The sequence below is a fragment of the Pyrenophora tritici-repentis genome, chromosome 7, assembly GCF_003171515.1.
Source record: "Pyrenophora tritici-repentis strain M4 chromosome 7, whole genome shotgun sequence".
NCBI classification, from domain to species: domain Eukaryota; kingdom Fungi; phylum Ascomycota; class Dothideomycetes; order Pleosporales; family Pleosporaceae; genus Pyrenophora; species Pyrenophora tritici-repentis.
In genome coordinates this window covers 21,060-35,001 of record NC_089396.1, presented here as the reverse complement: position 1 = coordinate 35,001, position 13,942 = coordinate 21,060, and the positions used below count along the sequence as shown (strand labels likewise).

Genomic DNA, 13,942 nt, shown 5'->3' with positions numbered 1-13,942 from the left:
TATCAATGCTGGTGAATACGGCGTTTGTGGAAAAAGGACACGTAGCGAGTTAGATTGCAATGCCGCCGGGATCACATCTTCCATCCGTTCATGCATCCGGCAAGTTACTCCCGTAACATGACTACACACCGTTGGTTCTCGACTGTGACATAGACAACAGTCTTGCCCATCGATTCCACTAGAACCATACGACAAGCGTCGTAATAGTCATAGGGACTGACAGGGCCCAGTAGACCTAGAAGTGGCGGGACACGATAAACGACGAACTTTCTGCGTCTCCACTAGGCTCAAAAGAAAAGAAGTTCATCCCGAAAAGCGTCTTCGATCATGCCGTTAGTCAGGGCCGGTGTTGCGTTAACACGAGTAACTCACAGAAACAAAGGTAGCTGGCAGAAAGGTTATCGTGACTACGGCAATCGCTCTTATCGCCGAAGCTTCGTTCATCGCTTGTTCTCCTATTCTTACCTGAATTTTGCTGTCTCTTTGGGCTGCCGCATTGAAAGCCTGTAGTTTAAGCTATGAACCAAGGCAGATATAACCCCATAAACTTACGAGAGTAATCTCATTCTGAATGCGAGCATTGTTCGCTTGAGACCGTTCAGCCAGACCCTCTAGAAACCGCAGCTGGAACTCGAGATGTTCTCCGACCGTGTCCCAGCTTCTACGCTTATTCTTGCTGCCAACAAGGTCGATCTCTACTCTAGATCTTTTATGATGCTGTCGAATCGAGCTGAGCGATCGTGCCGCCACCTTTAATGTCTTGTTGACATGCATGCCGTGTCTTGCGATCTCGTGCAAGAGGACATAATCGGTTTCTTGCGTTCTCCTCTGTCTTTGCGTAAGCGCTGATGCTGTTAGCTGCTAGACATTTCTACTTATAACTTATAGCTTCCCACCGGCTAATATAGTTCCTAATCAACTACACCGAGTTATCGTACAGCCGAAGCAACTCATCTAATATGTGTGTGAAAGAGCTGTATAGAAGGGAGGGGTCTACATCCTGTAAACATAATGTCGTGTAGATGGTCGATTGCGACGCAGCAGACACATCGAAGCACATGAGCGTGACATGTCCCGACGGATCCCAGGAAGCGAAGAACCCCATTTCGTACCATTCCCATCCATGATGCATGCTCTGCGGACCATGTACGGAAATTTCAGCATTCCACTCGTTAGGTTTTGCCCTGTAATTAGAGACATGTGGCGTGAACGTTCTCTTTGGCCTAAGCTCGTCGTACGTCTGCTTAATGGTAAAGCGAGACCAGAAGCCTAGCGCACAGCCTATCATTAGTCGTTTGGATGCTGCTTAGTGCTGGATTTACTTGCTGTAACATTTTACTTTGTCGTTGTTGTTAAGCTAGAGGTTATGTCCAGCGAAGCCATTAGACTAAACATGCATCCTGTCGAACAACGTTGGAGGGATCCTTAGCTAGCTTTCTATCTCTTCTCGAAGCCTTAGAGAGGCGTTAAGGTAGGTCTTAGCGGACGCGAAACTGCGTGTTGTTAGACTGTGCTCCGAGCTGTGGCTGAAGCGACTCACATTACTTGGACTTGGGCAGAGTTGAGCTCCTACTACGTAGTGAGAAGCAGATCTGTGACCTAGAAATTCTTCGCACCTTCAAAACATCGTCCTATGTCTTTTCGTGCCGTTCGCACACGTTCGCCGTGATGTCTAGACGATGAGCACCAGCCTCGACGCTCGCAGTGCAGAACGCTTGCCTAGTCTAATGACTTTACTATTGTCGGTTTTGTTTGTCGTCATTTTAAACTGTGTCGAAGCGGGTATAGAGCCGTTGCTTCGAGTTCCGGTCTAGGTGTTTAGAGAGTAAAAGCGAGTCCGGAGGCAGTGACGGAGGTGGCTGGAAAGACAACCTTTCCGAACATCAGACGGCCACGTCCAACCAAGCCTGTCAGGCTGAAGCCCAGCTGAGGGTTCACCACAAAGACCAGCGCCGACCAACGCACTACACTACTATCACATTCCCATGGCCTCTACCATCTCGTTTGGCAATGCGAATGCCGGCTTCCAGGCTGGCATCATTACCGGCAACGTGGATGCTACGTTCTACCTGTCACCTGGTGAGTTGTGGGACTGCCTTTAGCTCTAGAGGGCCCGAGCCAGCGCTAACAGACCCCGCTTCAAGAGCGACCAGAGACTCCACCGCACCCATCGATCGTGATACCTTTTGCCCGCGACGACGACTTTGTTGAGCGAGGGACAATACTCGAACGGGTTCGCCAAAGATGCGCTGCGACAGGCTCGCGTGCGGCGCTTGTTGGTCTAGGCGGCGTTGGGTGAGTAGTTGTTCGCATCCCCATCAACGGCAGCACACGCTAACGGTAGAGAAGCAAGTCGCAGCTTGCTATTGAGCATGCCTATCGCACGCGAGAGCAGTTGGCTGAGACGTGGGTGTTCTGGGTGCATGCCAGCAATGTCGCCCGCTTCGAGCAGAGCTATCGCGACATTGCCGACCGCGTCAAGATCTTTGGGCGGCGAGACCCGCAGGCCGACATTTTCAAGCTGGTGCATGACTGGCTATGCAGCTGTACGCAGCGTTGGCTTATTGTGCTGGACAACATTGACGATGCTCGCTTTCTTCTTAGCGGTCAGGCAAACAGCGACAGTCAAGGCCAAAACACCAACGCACAGGTCATTCGGAAACCGCTGCGCGAGTATCTTCCCCGCTGTGAGCGCGGCTCTATCCTTGTCACAACGCGAAACGAGGAAGCCGCCCTGAAGTTGGTCGAGCAGCGCGACATTGTTCGTGTAGAGCCAATGGACGAGGCAGAGGGCCTGGCGCTGTTTAAGAAGAAGTTAGGATCGCAGGGAGATAACAGCGATATTGCTGAGCTCGCAGTGGCGCTTGAGTACATGCCGCTCGCTATCGTGCAGGCTGCTGCGTATATATTGGAGAGAGCCCCGCGATGCTCCGTAGCCAAGTATCTAGACGAGTACAGGAAGAGCGAGCGCAAGCAGACGAGCCTTCTCAACTACGACAAAGAACACCTTCGTCGCGACTGGGAGGCAAAGAACTCCATCATTGTCACGTGGCAGATCTCGTTTGAGTATATACAGCAGACACGGTCATCAGCAGCAGACCTGCTCTCGCTGATGAGCTTCTTTGACCGGCAAGGGATTCCAGAAGCCCTGCTTCACAGACAAACCTTGCAGGGAGGCGCCCAGACAAGCCAGAAAGAGCCTGAACAAGATGTCTGGGAGAGCGATGAAGAAGACAATGCATCGCAGTCCAGCGTGGGCGACAACCAGTTTGAAGGCGACATAGTAGCACTGCGTAACTTCTGCTTCATTTCTGTCGACACTAGTGGCACAAGCTTTGAGATGCACGCGCTAGTGCAGCTAGCGACACGCATGTGGCTTGAGGCAAACAGCAAGCTTGAGCAATGGAAGGAGCAGTTTATTAGCAATCTTTGTGCAGCGTTTCCAACTGGGGAATACGAGAATTGGGTAGCATGTCGGGCACTCAATGCGCATGCCAAGGCCGCTATAGGGCAGCAACCTAAAGACGAGTCGTCGATAGCAGAGTGGGCGACGGTGCTCTACCGTGCAGCGTGGTTTGCAGAGAGGATAGGAAACATTGCTGATGCTGAGATGCTAACTACGAAGGCAATGAAAGCGCGGAAGAAGGTGTTAGGGCAAGAGCACGAGGACACGCTGTGGAGCGTAGCCATGGTTGGGTTAGCGTACAAGCTCGGAGGCCGATGGGACGACGCTGAGAAGCTGGAGGTGCAAGTGATGGAGACTCGCAAGAAGAAGCTGGGAGCTGACCATCCTTCCACGCTGACCAGCATGGCCAATCTAGCCTCGACTTACCGGAATCAAGGGCGGTGGGATGCAGCAGAAGAGCTAGACGTGCAAGTGATGGAGACTCGCAAGAAGAAGCTGGGAGCGGACCATCCAGACACGGTGACCAGCATGGCCAATCTAGCCTTCATGTGGGAAGCACAAGGTCGGAGTGCGGAGGCTATTGTTGTCAGATATAATGAGATATTGCACAAAAGTGATGGATGTTGATGATTGTGTGTATTGTGTTCTGTCTATCGTGTGTCCGCGCTTGTGGCCCTCTTGAGGGGCGCACTGACCCTCTCTACGCTGATTGGTTGCTGCCAACGTCGAGTAACCCTGCTATCTGACACACCCCCTCAGCTTGGAAGCCCTGATTGCAAGCTGCGTAAACTGGTTAATCGATCCTACATATAGAGGCCTTCCAGATGCTCCTGCAACTTCTCAAGCTCAGCTTCTTTCAACGGGGATTCTTTGCGTTTAACAAGTCCCAACTGATCAAGGAAACTGGCCCATTTATTGGCTGGCAGTGACTTGGTGAATCCGTCTGCGATCATGTTGTCAGACGGAACATACTCTACCTTGATCGTCTTTCGGGTAACTTCTTGTCGTAGCCAATGATTGTGTATGTCAACGTGCCGAAGCTTTGTTTGCAATTTGGCAACGTCTTCATTTACTAGACGGATTGTCTGGGTATTGTCGCACTTGATTGTGATAATTGGATTGCTTAGGTTTACCTGAAGCTCCTTCAACAACCGCGACGTAAAGATTGCCTCCTTAGCAACTTGTGATAGGGCAAGCAGCTCTGCTTCTGTTGTTGATGTTGTCACAGTATCTTGCTTACTTGCTCTCCAAGCGATGAGTCCTCCGAACAGCTTAATTGCGTATCCCTGCGAGCTTTTCCTGTCTAGTGTGTTGTCTGCAAACGATGCGTCACTTGCTACCTCAAGGCCATCGCCTCTACCGAGTTCGAGGGCTAGGGATTCTGTTTTCTTGAGGTACAGGAGCACACGGTCTGCAGCGTCCTGGTGTTCTGTACTTGGATTGACTAGGAAGCGAGCAAGTCGTGATGTTGCAAAGGCTATGTCGGGTCTTGTTGTGACTGCAGCGAATAGAAGCGAGCCAATCTTGCGCTGGTAGCGGTTGATCTCGGACGGCTCTGCTAGGTCACTCCTGGGTCTGAGTTCCATGCCTGACATCGGCGTGTCATGTCTGATGTCTTGTCGGCTTGCTAGTTGGCTGATTTTGTCTGCGTATGCGGCTTGAGATAGCTGTATGGTCTTCTGCTTGCGATTGCGCATGACCTCTACGCCGAGAAACCACTGTAAGTTATCTCCTCCCGTACAAGCGTATTTTTCTTGGATCCGGTTGATGGCCTTCATGGCCTCTGATTCTTGCTTTGAATGGTACGCAACGATGATGTCGTCCACATAGAAGAAGATGATAACTCCGTCTTTGATCATGCAGCATGGCTCCTGTGGTATTTGTTGAAACCCTATCGAAGCAAGAGTTGCAGTGAATTCTTTCTGCCACAGTAATGGTGAGATCCGGAGCCCATACAGTGCCTTTCGCACTTTGAGTAGAGTGCCAGGCTTCTGATACCCTTTTGGCATCCTCATGTATATTTCTCTGTCGATTGCAGCATGCACAAAAGCATTAGTGACGTCGTATTGCTTTAGCTCAAGATCGTATTTGGCGGCGATTGCCATGAGCATTCTGAATGAGCGTCCTGCCAATGTTGCTGCGTATGTGTCTTGGGAGGTGATGTTGCGTTGTTGGTCTCCTCTTACCACCAATCTTGCCTTACATTTGATGAGGCGGTGATGCTTGTCGAGTTTGTAGGTGTATACCCACATACAGTCTAGGATCTGGTGCCCTGCTCGTTTGACTGGTGATGCTTGGACCTCAGTCCATGACTTCATTTGTTGGTGACTCTGAAGGTGTGTCTTTTCTGCTTCCTTGAACATTTCGTATAGTGGATGGTCTTCCAGCTTTGAGTATGCTGTTGGGAGTGGCGGTAGCTGGTTGCGATGGGGCTTGATTCCCTTGGATAGCAGTCTCTTCACCTGAGCCTTGTCGATTGGCTTTCCTTCGTGTTGACCAATGTGTCCTGATTCGGTGCCGGCCATGAATGCGGCTGCCCATGGATTGGTCATTGATGTTGATTGGTTGGACATGTTCGTCATATCCTCGTTGTTCACCTCTCCTTGAACTAGCAAGGCCACAGGTGGAGGAGTTGGTGGCGGGTTAGATATGCCTCTACCACCTTCCTTCCTTGGTGGTATCTGGTTTTCTGAGTGCGCGGGCTCTCTTCCTGCGTCGTATCGTCCTCGTAGAACGTCTCGGTTTCTGGTTGTTGGCTCTGAGTACCTGGGAGTTCGACTGTTCTTACCCAAGTTGCGATTTCCTCTAGGGTGTTGTGCATAAGATTGTCCATTAGGTCCTCAGTCTTGCCGTTGAAGATTGTGTCTTCGTTAAACACTACGTCGCGAGTGCTGATTACCTTTGCCATGGATGGGATCCAGATGCGGTAGATGTTTGTTGACTGATATCCCACAAGATACCCAATCCAGGCTTTTGGGTCCAGCCGTTGCAGCCTTGACTTTCCTCGGTGGGTATCGTCTGTCATTGCAAAGGCTTTGCACCCATATGCTCTTAGATGAGCTTGGTTTGGTCTTCGGGGTCCGGTGACTATGCCATTTGTGGCAGCTGCGCGCGTGAAGAATATTTCGTAAGGCGATTTCCACTTGTTTGGATAATTTGGCGTTCGATTGTATAGGTATACCGCCGCTCTGGTTATCTCTGGCCAGAGTTCCCATGGAAGATTCGCATCTAGTCGAATTGCGCGTGCCTTTTCTTTTATCACACCCCCTGAGCGTTCGGCTCCTCCGTTCTGCGCTTGTGTGTCTGGAGCGGAAGGCTCGAGTCTGATTGATAGGGACGTGCACCATTTCTCGACTTCTTGCTTAACTGTGACGATCTCGTTGTCTGTTTCAATGACCTTGACCGTAATGTTGAACTGTTTCTTCATAAATTGGATAAAGAGGGCTAATAGGCGAATAATAGAGCGTGCTGGCCTATTGTCTTTGAAGTAGAAATCCCAAACGTATCGGGAGTTTCGGCAAGTTATTAGCATCTGACTCTTTTCCTTAGTGAAGCTGTCCGCCTCGTACTCATGGAAGTCGATTGCAATTCTTTCTCCAGGACCTTCGTCATTTAGTCTTAGCGCCCTTCTTATTTGGCGCTTCGACTTTGATCTGCCGCAGGCGTCACATTGTACTGTGGTGATTCCTTTGATCCTCACCCCTCAGATTGCTGTATGAGGTGTTCAATAGCGGATGGCCCTGGATGTCCTAGTCGTTTATGCCATAGCATGGCTGTCGCCCTTTGTGGTGATCGCTTGGTTCGATTCATACGCACATGGAAGGCTGAGTCGAATGGAGTGGTGTCTTCGATAATCCATTGCCCATGGCGTTCCGATAGGATAGCAATAATTGTTCCATCCCATCGTCGCAGGCTTGTTGGATCTTCCCGATTGTCCCACCATATTCCTTGTCGTCGGAGTAGCCTGAATGATACTAGGCTGCAGAGGAAGTCTGGACACCACGCAACGTTGACAATGTGCAAGGCTTGTTTGTCCTGAGATCCCTCTGTTGTCAATGTGACAGCTCCGTATCCTCGTATCCAGACTTTGGAACTGCCGGCCCAGATGTAGTCCCCTGGCGTCGACGGGCGTACGTCTTCAATTCTTGAGAGGTCGTTGCAGATGTGCGTAGTCGAGCCGGAATCCAGGATGAAGGCATCCTTTAATGGATATCCTTGTTGGCTTGCGCTGAATGCCGCTTTCATCGTGCCCTCATCAATTCTTGAGATTTCGCGTCCATCTAGTCATTCAATGACTGCGTCCGGTGTTTGTGATGTCTTGATATGAGGTGTAATCGATCGTGACGTTGTCGAGAATCGAGGTCGTTTAGTCTCTGGGGACATTTCCTGCATCGTTCTCTGTAAGTTGGTGTCATTTTCAAGTTTGTACTGTACTAATCTTGCGATGCCTCGATTTGGCTTGAACCATTCAGGTGCCTTGGCTTTGTTCACATAGTAGCAGTCAGATATCTCATGACGCTGTTCACAGGCAGGACATATGTCTCCAGCTTTCGCTGAATTCCTCTCCGGGATCTGCTTGGTTCTGGTACTTTGACCATCCATCTTGCGTTTGTTTGATTGCCTAGGGTTTCCCCGGCCTTGGTTGGATGGCGCTCTTAATTCCACACTAGAGGCGTCCCTCAGTGTGTCCGAGTCGGGTTCACCGCTCGCCGCGTATAAGTCTCCTACCGCGAAGGCGCTCTTTGGCTTCCCTCTTGATGGATATTGAAGACTCATATATTCACGGAAGAGTTTCATCATCCTTTTCCTATTCATGGCTTTCTTATCGTACCCTGGCCCTTGGAACCCTGCGGTCCAGGTTGATGCCATTTTAGATACGGAGCCTAGGAAGTCGTCTATTACGGCTTGTGTTTGCATAACCTCGGCCACCTCAAGGGTTTCAGCTCGAGTTGCAGCCTGATCGTATTCATTTAGCCACGTCTCCCAGTTTGTGGTTGAACGCATTGGCTTGAGTGCGGCTTGGTATCTCTCTCGTGCTCGCGCTCTCTCCTCGTCTTCATCCACTCCAACTGTGTCTTGGAGGGCGGTTATCCAGTCGCGCGGCGTGCCGTTCTCGGCGCAACAGCTAAGTTGTAAATGGGGTGTTACGGTTGTAAGGATGTGTTCGACCATCTTTGAGATTTTGTTGCTTTCTTCTTGATAGTCCCTCTCCCGTATTTTGTATGACTCAAGGCGCAGCTTGTAGTCGTCGCGATCCTCCTTATACGCTTCTTGTCCTTTCTCTGAGAGTTCTGACACTCGCGTTGGTATAGTGGGGATTCGTGAGGTTGTTGTCGACATTTCTGTAGTGTCTTGTGCTGATCCTCGCGTGTTGCCTCTAGCGTTTCGGGTGGTATGCGATGAGGCAGCTGAGGGGCTACTTGACGGTTCATACTGCGAAATGTCTGGGGTAGCGGAGCCTCCGGTTGGATGCGCTGGAGTCGCACTCCTTCGGGGTCCAACAGTGGCCAAATGCCTTGCGACTGGCATTTCAGCTTAAGTTGGCGGTACCAAGGGATCCAGTTGCTTGAGTCGGTGAGGATGACCGTCGCGTCCCGTTGGGTCTGGATTGTTGCCATTTTCGTGGTTTTATCGCTCGTTATTGAGGCAGTGAGACTCTTAATTGTCAGATATAATGAGATATTGCACAAAAGTGATGGATGTTGATGATTGTGTGTATTGTGTTCTGTCTATCGTGTGTCCGCGCTTGTGGCCCTCTTGAGGGGCGCACTGACCCTCTCTACGCTGATTGGTTGCTGCCAACGTCGAGTAACCCTGCTATCTGACAATTGTCTTGATGAGGCAGTGTGTGCAGCAGCGTCAGCGAGTGCTAAAAGCCAGTCATCCCGATCTTAAGTCATCTTTAGCAGCCTTAGAAGAGTGGGAGTCTGAGGAGTGGGAGACTGAGTAAGTAGACTTATTTCTTATGTACGCTTAAAGAGATGCTCCTTAGAGAAGACGACATGTACAACTTAGCTATCAACTTACAACACAGTATACTTTTGTTTGTGTGTTAAGCGTATAGGATTGCATTAGACCTGTTTTTGTCAGATATTCACTCTCATCTGGAATACTGATGAAATAGATAATAATGGTGATGATATTGATCGTTGATTGTGTGTTGGTTCTGTCTACGGTTGTGGGCACACCTGGGGGGTGCCAAGCCTTCCTGTGATCCGATTGGCTCTCTCAGATGCCGGGTCGCGCTAGTCTAACCCAGCGTCTGTACGCTCTCATCTTCAACAGTGCTATTATCTGACAGTTTTACATACAGGAGTGCCTTAAGATTACGAGCTAGCTTACTTAGAGCTATAATTGGCTGAGACTAGCAAGGGGTATCCTAGCCTAACAGGCAAGGTTGTCAGTAATCAACACAGTCCGCAACAATCAATTAAGTGGGTCCTAGAAGGTTCAGATTGGATTGATTGATTACCGCTTTAAGCCTAGTAGTTACCTATAGGAGTTTAAGCCCTACCTAGATAGGTAAGTGGGTCTAGGAGAGTGACCGGATTGAATTGATTGTTGCGGAGTCTAGTAATCAATATCTCATCAATATTGTTGTTTGATTTGTTTGATTCGGAGCCAACCAACTAACCAACAGTTAGCCACTGTATTTCTGTCAATCAATCAACCAATCTTGAGAACAAAATGTTGATAGGATTGGTGTTGTTTGATAGTAAGCGAGGGAGGGGGATACCTAGGTGAGGCCTCTGGGATAGCTGCTCAACGACGAATTCTTAGTGTTGGATCTTGCTTACTAAGCCTACTCGCGTGTAAGTTATATGACCTAGGTTCCATCCCATCTCTCACTCACTCCAGGCTAGTACGTACGAGGCTTAGCGCCCACAACGCTAGCTGGCAGAGACATAGATCTCAATTCCTGTAGCACAATACACAACACGATTCACACATGTTCTATTCCTAGTGCTACTGACATCAGGCTTATAACATTTAACAACACCTTACTTTCTCGCGGCTCCGGCTTACTTTTAGCCTTATCCATGCCCTCTATACCAGCAAAACGCAAGCCCGAGGCTGCCGAAGAAGCTGATACTCCCTTCAAGCGAGCACAACGTACGCGCAAACCTACGCTCAAAGCGCTGTTGGGTGACGGCAGCCAGCCAACCCAGCCGATAGAGCTGCCAGAAAGTACGCCGGATCCGCCTACAGAGCCGCCTACACAAGTTATCGAGCCGCCCACACGGGCTATTGAACCGCCATGTAAGCCTGTACAACAACCCGAGGAGCGCCCTCGGCGGGCATCACCACTGCCTATTTTGGCTGCCTCACAAGCCTCTCGGCTCACTGATGAGCCAGCCTGGGAGTCGCAGTTAATGTTTGATAAGCCAGAGGACTCTATTGTACAGCCTTTAGCTTTCTCTAGCGCTGCCACTGAGGCTTCGGTGGAGGAGGATAGCGCTGTGAGCGTCGATTTTCGCGACTTTGAGGGCGTCGATTGGTCGCGATTAAAGGGGTTTGTCGCGCCGCTGAGCACTCCACGAGGCAAGGCAAGCTGGATTTTTCAACACGGCTGGCGTGTCTGGAAGGAGGGTACTCACCACCCAGATGAGTTGTACTTTGTGTGCAAGTACTGTCATATTCATAAGCTACCTAATGGTGTACACCGAGTAACGAAGTCAACCACTGCCGCCAACGGGCACCTCCAGCTTGATAAACCTGGTCATCGGCTCAGCAAAGATGGTCCAATCCTAAGCAAACCTCTCCGCAAACATGGACAACAATCACTTCGTCAGGCAGCTCTAAGCGGTGTCAAATTTAGTCTAGAGGCGTACAAGACTATAGGAAACTTCGACGTACAAGAATTTCGGCAGGCAGCTGCGCTCTGGCTGGTCGACAACAACAGACCACTCCGCGAGTTTGAGACGCCGGCTTTTCGCAAGATGATCAGGCTTGCTAATCCTGAGGCAGAGGCGGCGTTATGGAGGTCTCATAACAGCGTGTCAGCGTTCGTGATGAGGTTGTACAGTTGGCTACGGCCTCAGGTGGTGCGCGCGTTGGCTGAAGCCGAGAGCAAGGTACATATAAGCTTCGATGGGTGGACGACAAAAGGCGGCAAACGTGGCTTCTTTTCTGTAGTTGCTCACTACGCCAACAGTAAGGGCGCGATAGTTGACCTACCCATCGCGCTGCCGCAGCTGGTGGGTGCCCACACTGGTGAGGCGATAGCTGACGCTGTAACCAAAATCCTGCAATCCTTCAGCATTAATCGCAGCAAACTCGGCTACTTTGTGCTCGATAACGCTTACAATAACGACACCGCTGTTAACAAACTCGCCGCGATGTACCACTTTTCTGCCTCCGATCGCCGCCTCCGCTGCGCTTGCCACATACTTAACCTTGTTGGCCAAACGATTATGTTCGGGAGGGATGCTGACGCGTATAACAACGCCCTGGAGAACACAAAGATGGAGGATTTTTACATGAAGGAGTGGCGGAAAGAAGGACCGCTTGGCGTGTATCTTGATATTATCAACTACATCAACACGCCGAAGCAGTGGAGTATTTTTGAAGATTGCCAACGCGAGGCAGTTAACAGCATGCCCACAGGCGCCAGCGGCGGCACTCGCGAGCCAATTAAGCCGTGTGTTACACGTTGGAACAGCTATTACGACTGCTTTAAGCGCGGAGTTCAGCTCCAACAAGCTATCAACGCATACGCCACGTACCACATTCGCGAGACTGAACAGGCTGACGAACAGGCAGCTATTAGAGGAAACAAGCTGCCTGATGTGCCGCGGTGGATGAGGTCAGACGGCCTTACGGCGGCTGACTGGGCGGTGATTACTGAGTACATGGCGATACTGCAGCCGCTCAAGTTTGCTACAGATCGCCTCCAAGGCCGCGGCAAGTGTGGCCGTTTTGGCGCACTCTACGAGGTCATCCCAGTATTTGAGAGTGTGATAACTGAGCTGGATGCACGCCTTCGGCCATACGAATCGGTCAACCACGAGCCATCTGAGGCGCCCGAAGATCACATCCCGATCAACCTGCGAGCCGCGAGGCGAAAAGCGAGCAATTACTTTACTAAGATCCTCCAAAGTCCCATTTACTACGCAGCTACGGCACTACATCCACGATATAAAACATACTCTAAGCGCTTCTGGCGCGACAAACCTACACAATTGAGCACCGCGCACGCGAAGTTTCTGCGGGTTTGGGCTGCCTACAAGCCTGCCGCTGCTGCCACAACACCAACCCCTGCGCCAAAACCTACCATGAGCAGCTTTGACGACGCTATCGACGCTATACTAGATGAGGACGGCGAGCATACATTGGAGGTGGAGGATGAGTACGATAGCTGGTTAAAAGAGCCTATGTGGACGTCTGATCAACACAAGGAGGGTCCAACAGCTGTACAGTACTGGTTATCGTTGAAGCCGAAGTATCCACATCTTTCACGATTGGCGATCGACGTGTTGACTATACCCGCCTCCAGCTCTGATTGTGAGCGCGTTTTTGCGGGAACTGGCGATATAATTGAGCCACAAAGGCGGAAAATTGGCGCGCAGTTACCACAGTCCGCAACAATCAATTAAGTGGGTCCTAGAAGGTTCAGATTGGATTGATTGATTACCGCTTTAAGCCTAGTAGTTACCTATAGGAGTTTAAGCCCTACCTAGATAGGTAAGTGGGTCTAGGAGAGTGACCGGATTGAATTGATTGTTGCGGAGTCTAGCAGTTACTGGCTGCTTTGGTGTGCTTGCAACGGTGGACTCGTGCAGGTTTTACAACACCAAGCACGACAACAGCAGCAAAGCATACTGATGAGGAGCTCACGGAAGAGTTTGCGATAGGAACGTGGGAAGAGCCGCCTGCAGAATTGTCATAGAAACGTCCCTTCAGAACCTTAAGTCTATCAATATTCAATCAATCAACCAACCAAAAATTGGCTCTTCAGTCTCATCAACTCAAACAAACAAACTGTAGCCCTAAGAAATGAGCCAGTCAATCAACATCTATGCCTCAAATGTTGGTTGTTTTGTTTGTTGCCATCTCTGCTAACAGGGGTTCTACAGAAACGTCGCTTGCGTAAAGGGTGAGGGCGGTTTTGCAAAGTACTGTACAAGAGCTCTCGGCTCAGAGGTAGGTGCACTTGCCCACCGGGCAGTGCCTGCTACAATAGGATGTCATGTGACTCTAGTCACGTGGTTACAAGATGGATTGAGTAGCGTTTGCAATTCATTCAATTCTCTATGTAAGAAACAAGGGATAGTAACTTAGTTTCTTTGTCTGCTTTTATTGCTTGCAAAACAGGAAGTTCTAGTAGAATCTTCCAGACGCTGAGGCTTTAGCGAAACGTCATCAAATACAGGGGAGATGAGGGGAGCGAGGGTTTCAGGGGTGGCTTCATGGGTGTGGTATTGTAGACACTTGCTCAAGGCAGTGAAGCGTGACATTCTAATAGTCTATGACATGGCTCGCATCGTAAACAACTCTTACTGTACTCCTAGCGAATCCTGCAACTTCTTCTCCTTA

General features: G+C 50.2%; 5 protein-coding genes across 5 annotated transcripts; 2 read left to right on the top strand and 3 right to left on the bottom strand.

Moving 5' to 3' along the window:
* Positions 1–1,985: 1,985 nt before the first annotated feature.
* On the top strand, positions 1,986–4,033 carry PtrM4_124050 (TPR-12 multi-domain protein; the record flags this gene model as incomplete). Its single annotated transcript, XM_066108628.1, has 3 exons — positions 1,986–2,079; positions 2,145–2,295; positions 2,350–4,033. The coding sequence occupies 3 exons, from the start codon at positions 1,986–1,988 to the stop codon at positions 4,031–4,033; spliced, it is 1,929 nt and encodes a 642-aa protein (XP_065960620.1).
* Positions 4,034–4,209: 176 nt separating this feature from the next.
* PtrM4_124040 (uncharacterized protein) lies at positions 4,210–5,931 on the bottom strand (the record flags this gene model as incomplete). Its single annotated transcript, XM_066108627.1, has 1 exon — positions 4,210–5,931. One exon carries the CDS (start codon positions 5,929–5,931, stop codon positions 4,210–4,212), a length of 1,722 nt encoding a protein of 573 aa, XP_065960619.1.
* An 83-nt stretch (positions 5,932–6,014) lies between these two features.
* On the bottom strand, positions 6,015–7,651 carry PtrM4_124030 (uncharacterized protein; the record flags this gene model as incomplete). Its single annotated transcript, XM_066108626.1, has 2 exons — positions 6,015–7,059; positions 7,107–7,651. 2 exons carry the CDS (start codon positions 7,649–7,651, stop codon positions 6,015–6,017), a joined length of 1,590 nt encoding a protein of 529 aa, XP_065960618.1.
* Positions 7,652–7,690: 39 nt separating this feature from the next.
* Positions 7,691–8,935, bottom strand: PtrM4_124020 (uncharacterized protein; the record flags this gene model as incomplete). The annotated part of the gene is made up of 1 exon (XM_066108625.1): positions 7,691–8,935. One exon carries the CDS (start codon positions 8,933–8,935, stop codon positions 7,691–7,693), a length of 1,245 nt encoding a protein of 414 aa, XP_065960617.1.
* A 1,511-nt stretch (positions 8,936–10,446) lies between these two features.
* Positions 10,447–13,002, top strand: PtrM4_124010 (Dimer-Tnp-hAT multi-domain protein; the record flags this gene model as incomplete). Its single annotated transcript, XM_066108624.1, has 1 exon — positions 10,447–13,002. The coding sequence occupies one exon, from the start codon at positions 10,447–10,449 to the stop codon at positions 13,000–13,002; it is 2,556 nt and encodes an 851-aa protein (XP_065960616.1).
* Positions 13,003–13,942: the final 940 nt, after the last annotated feature.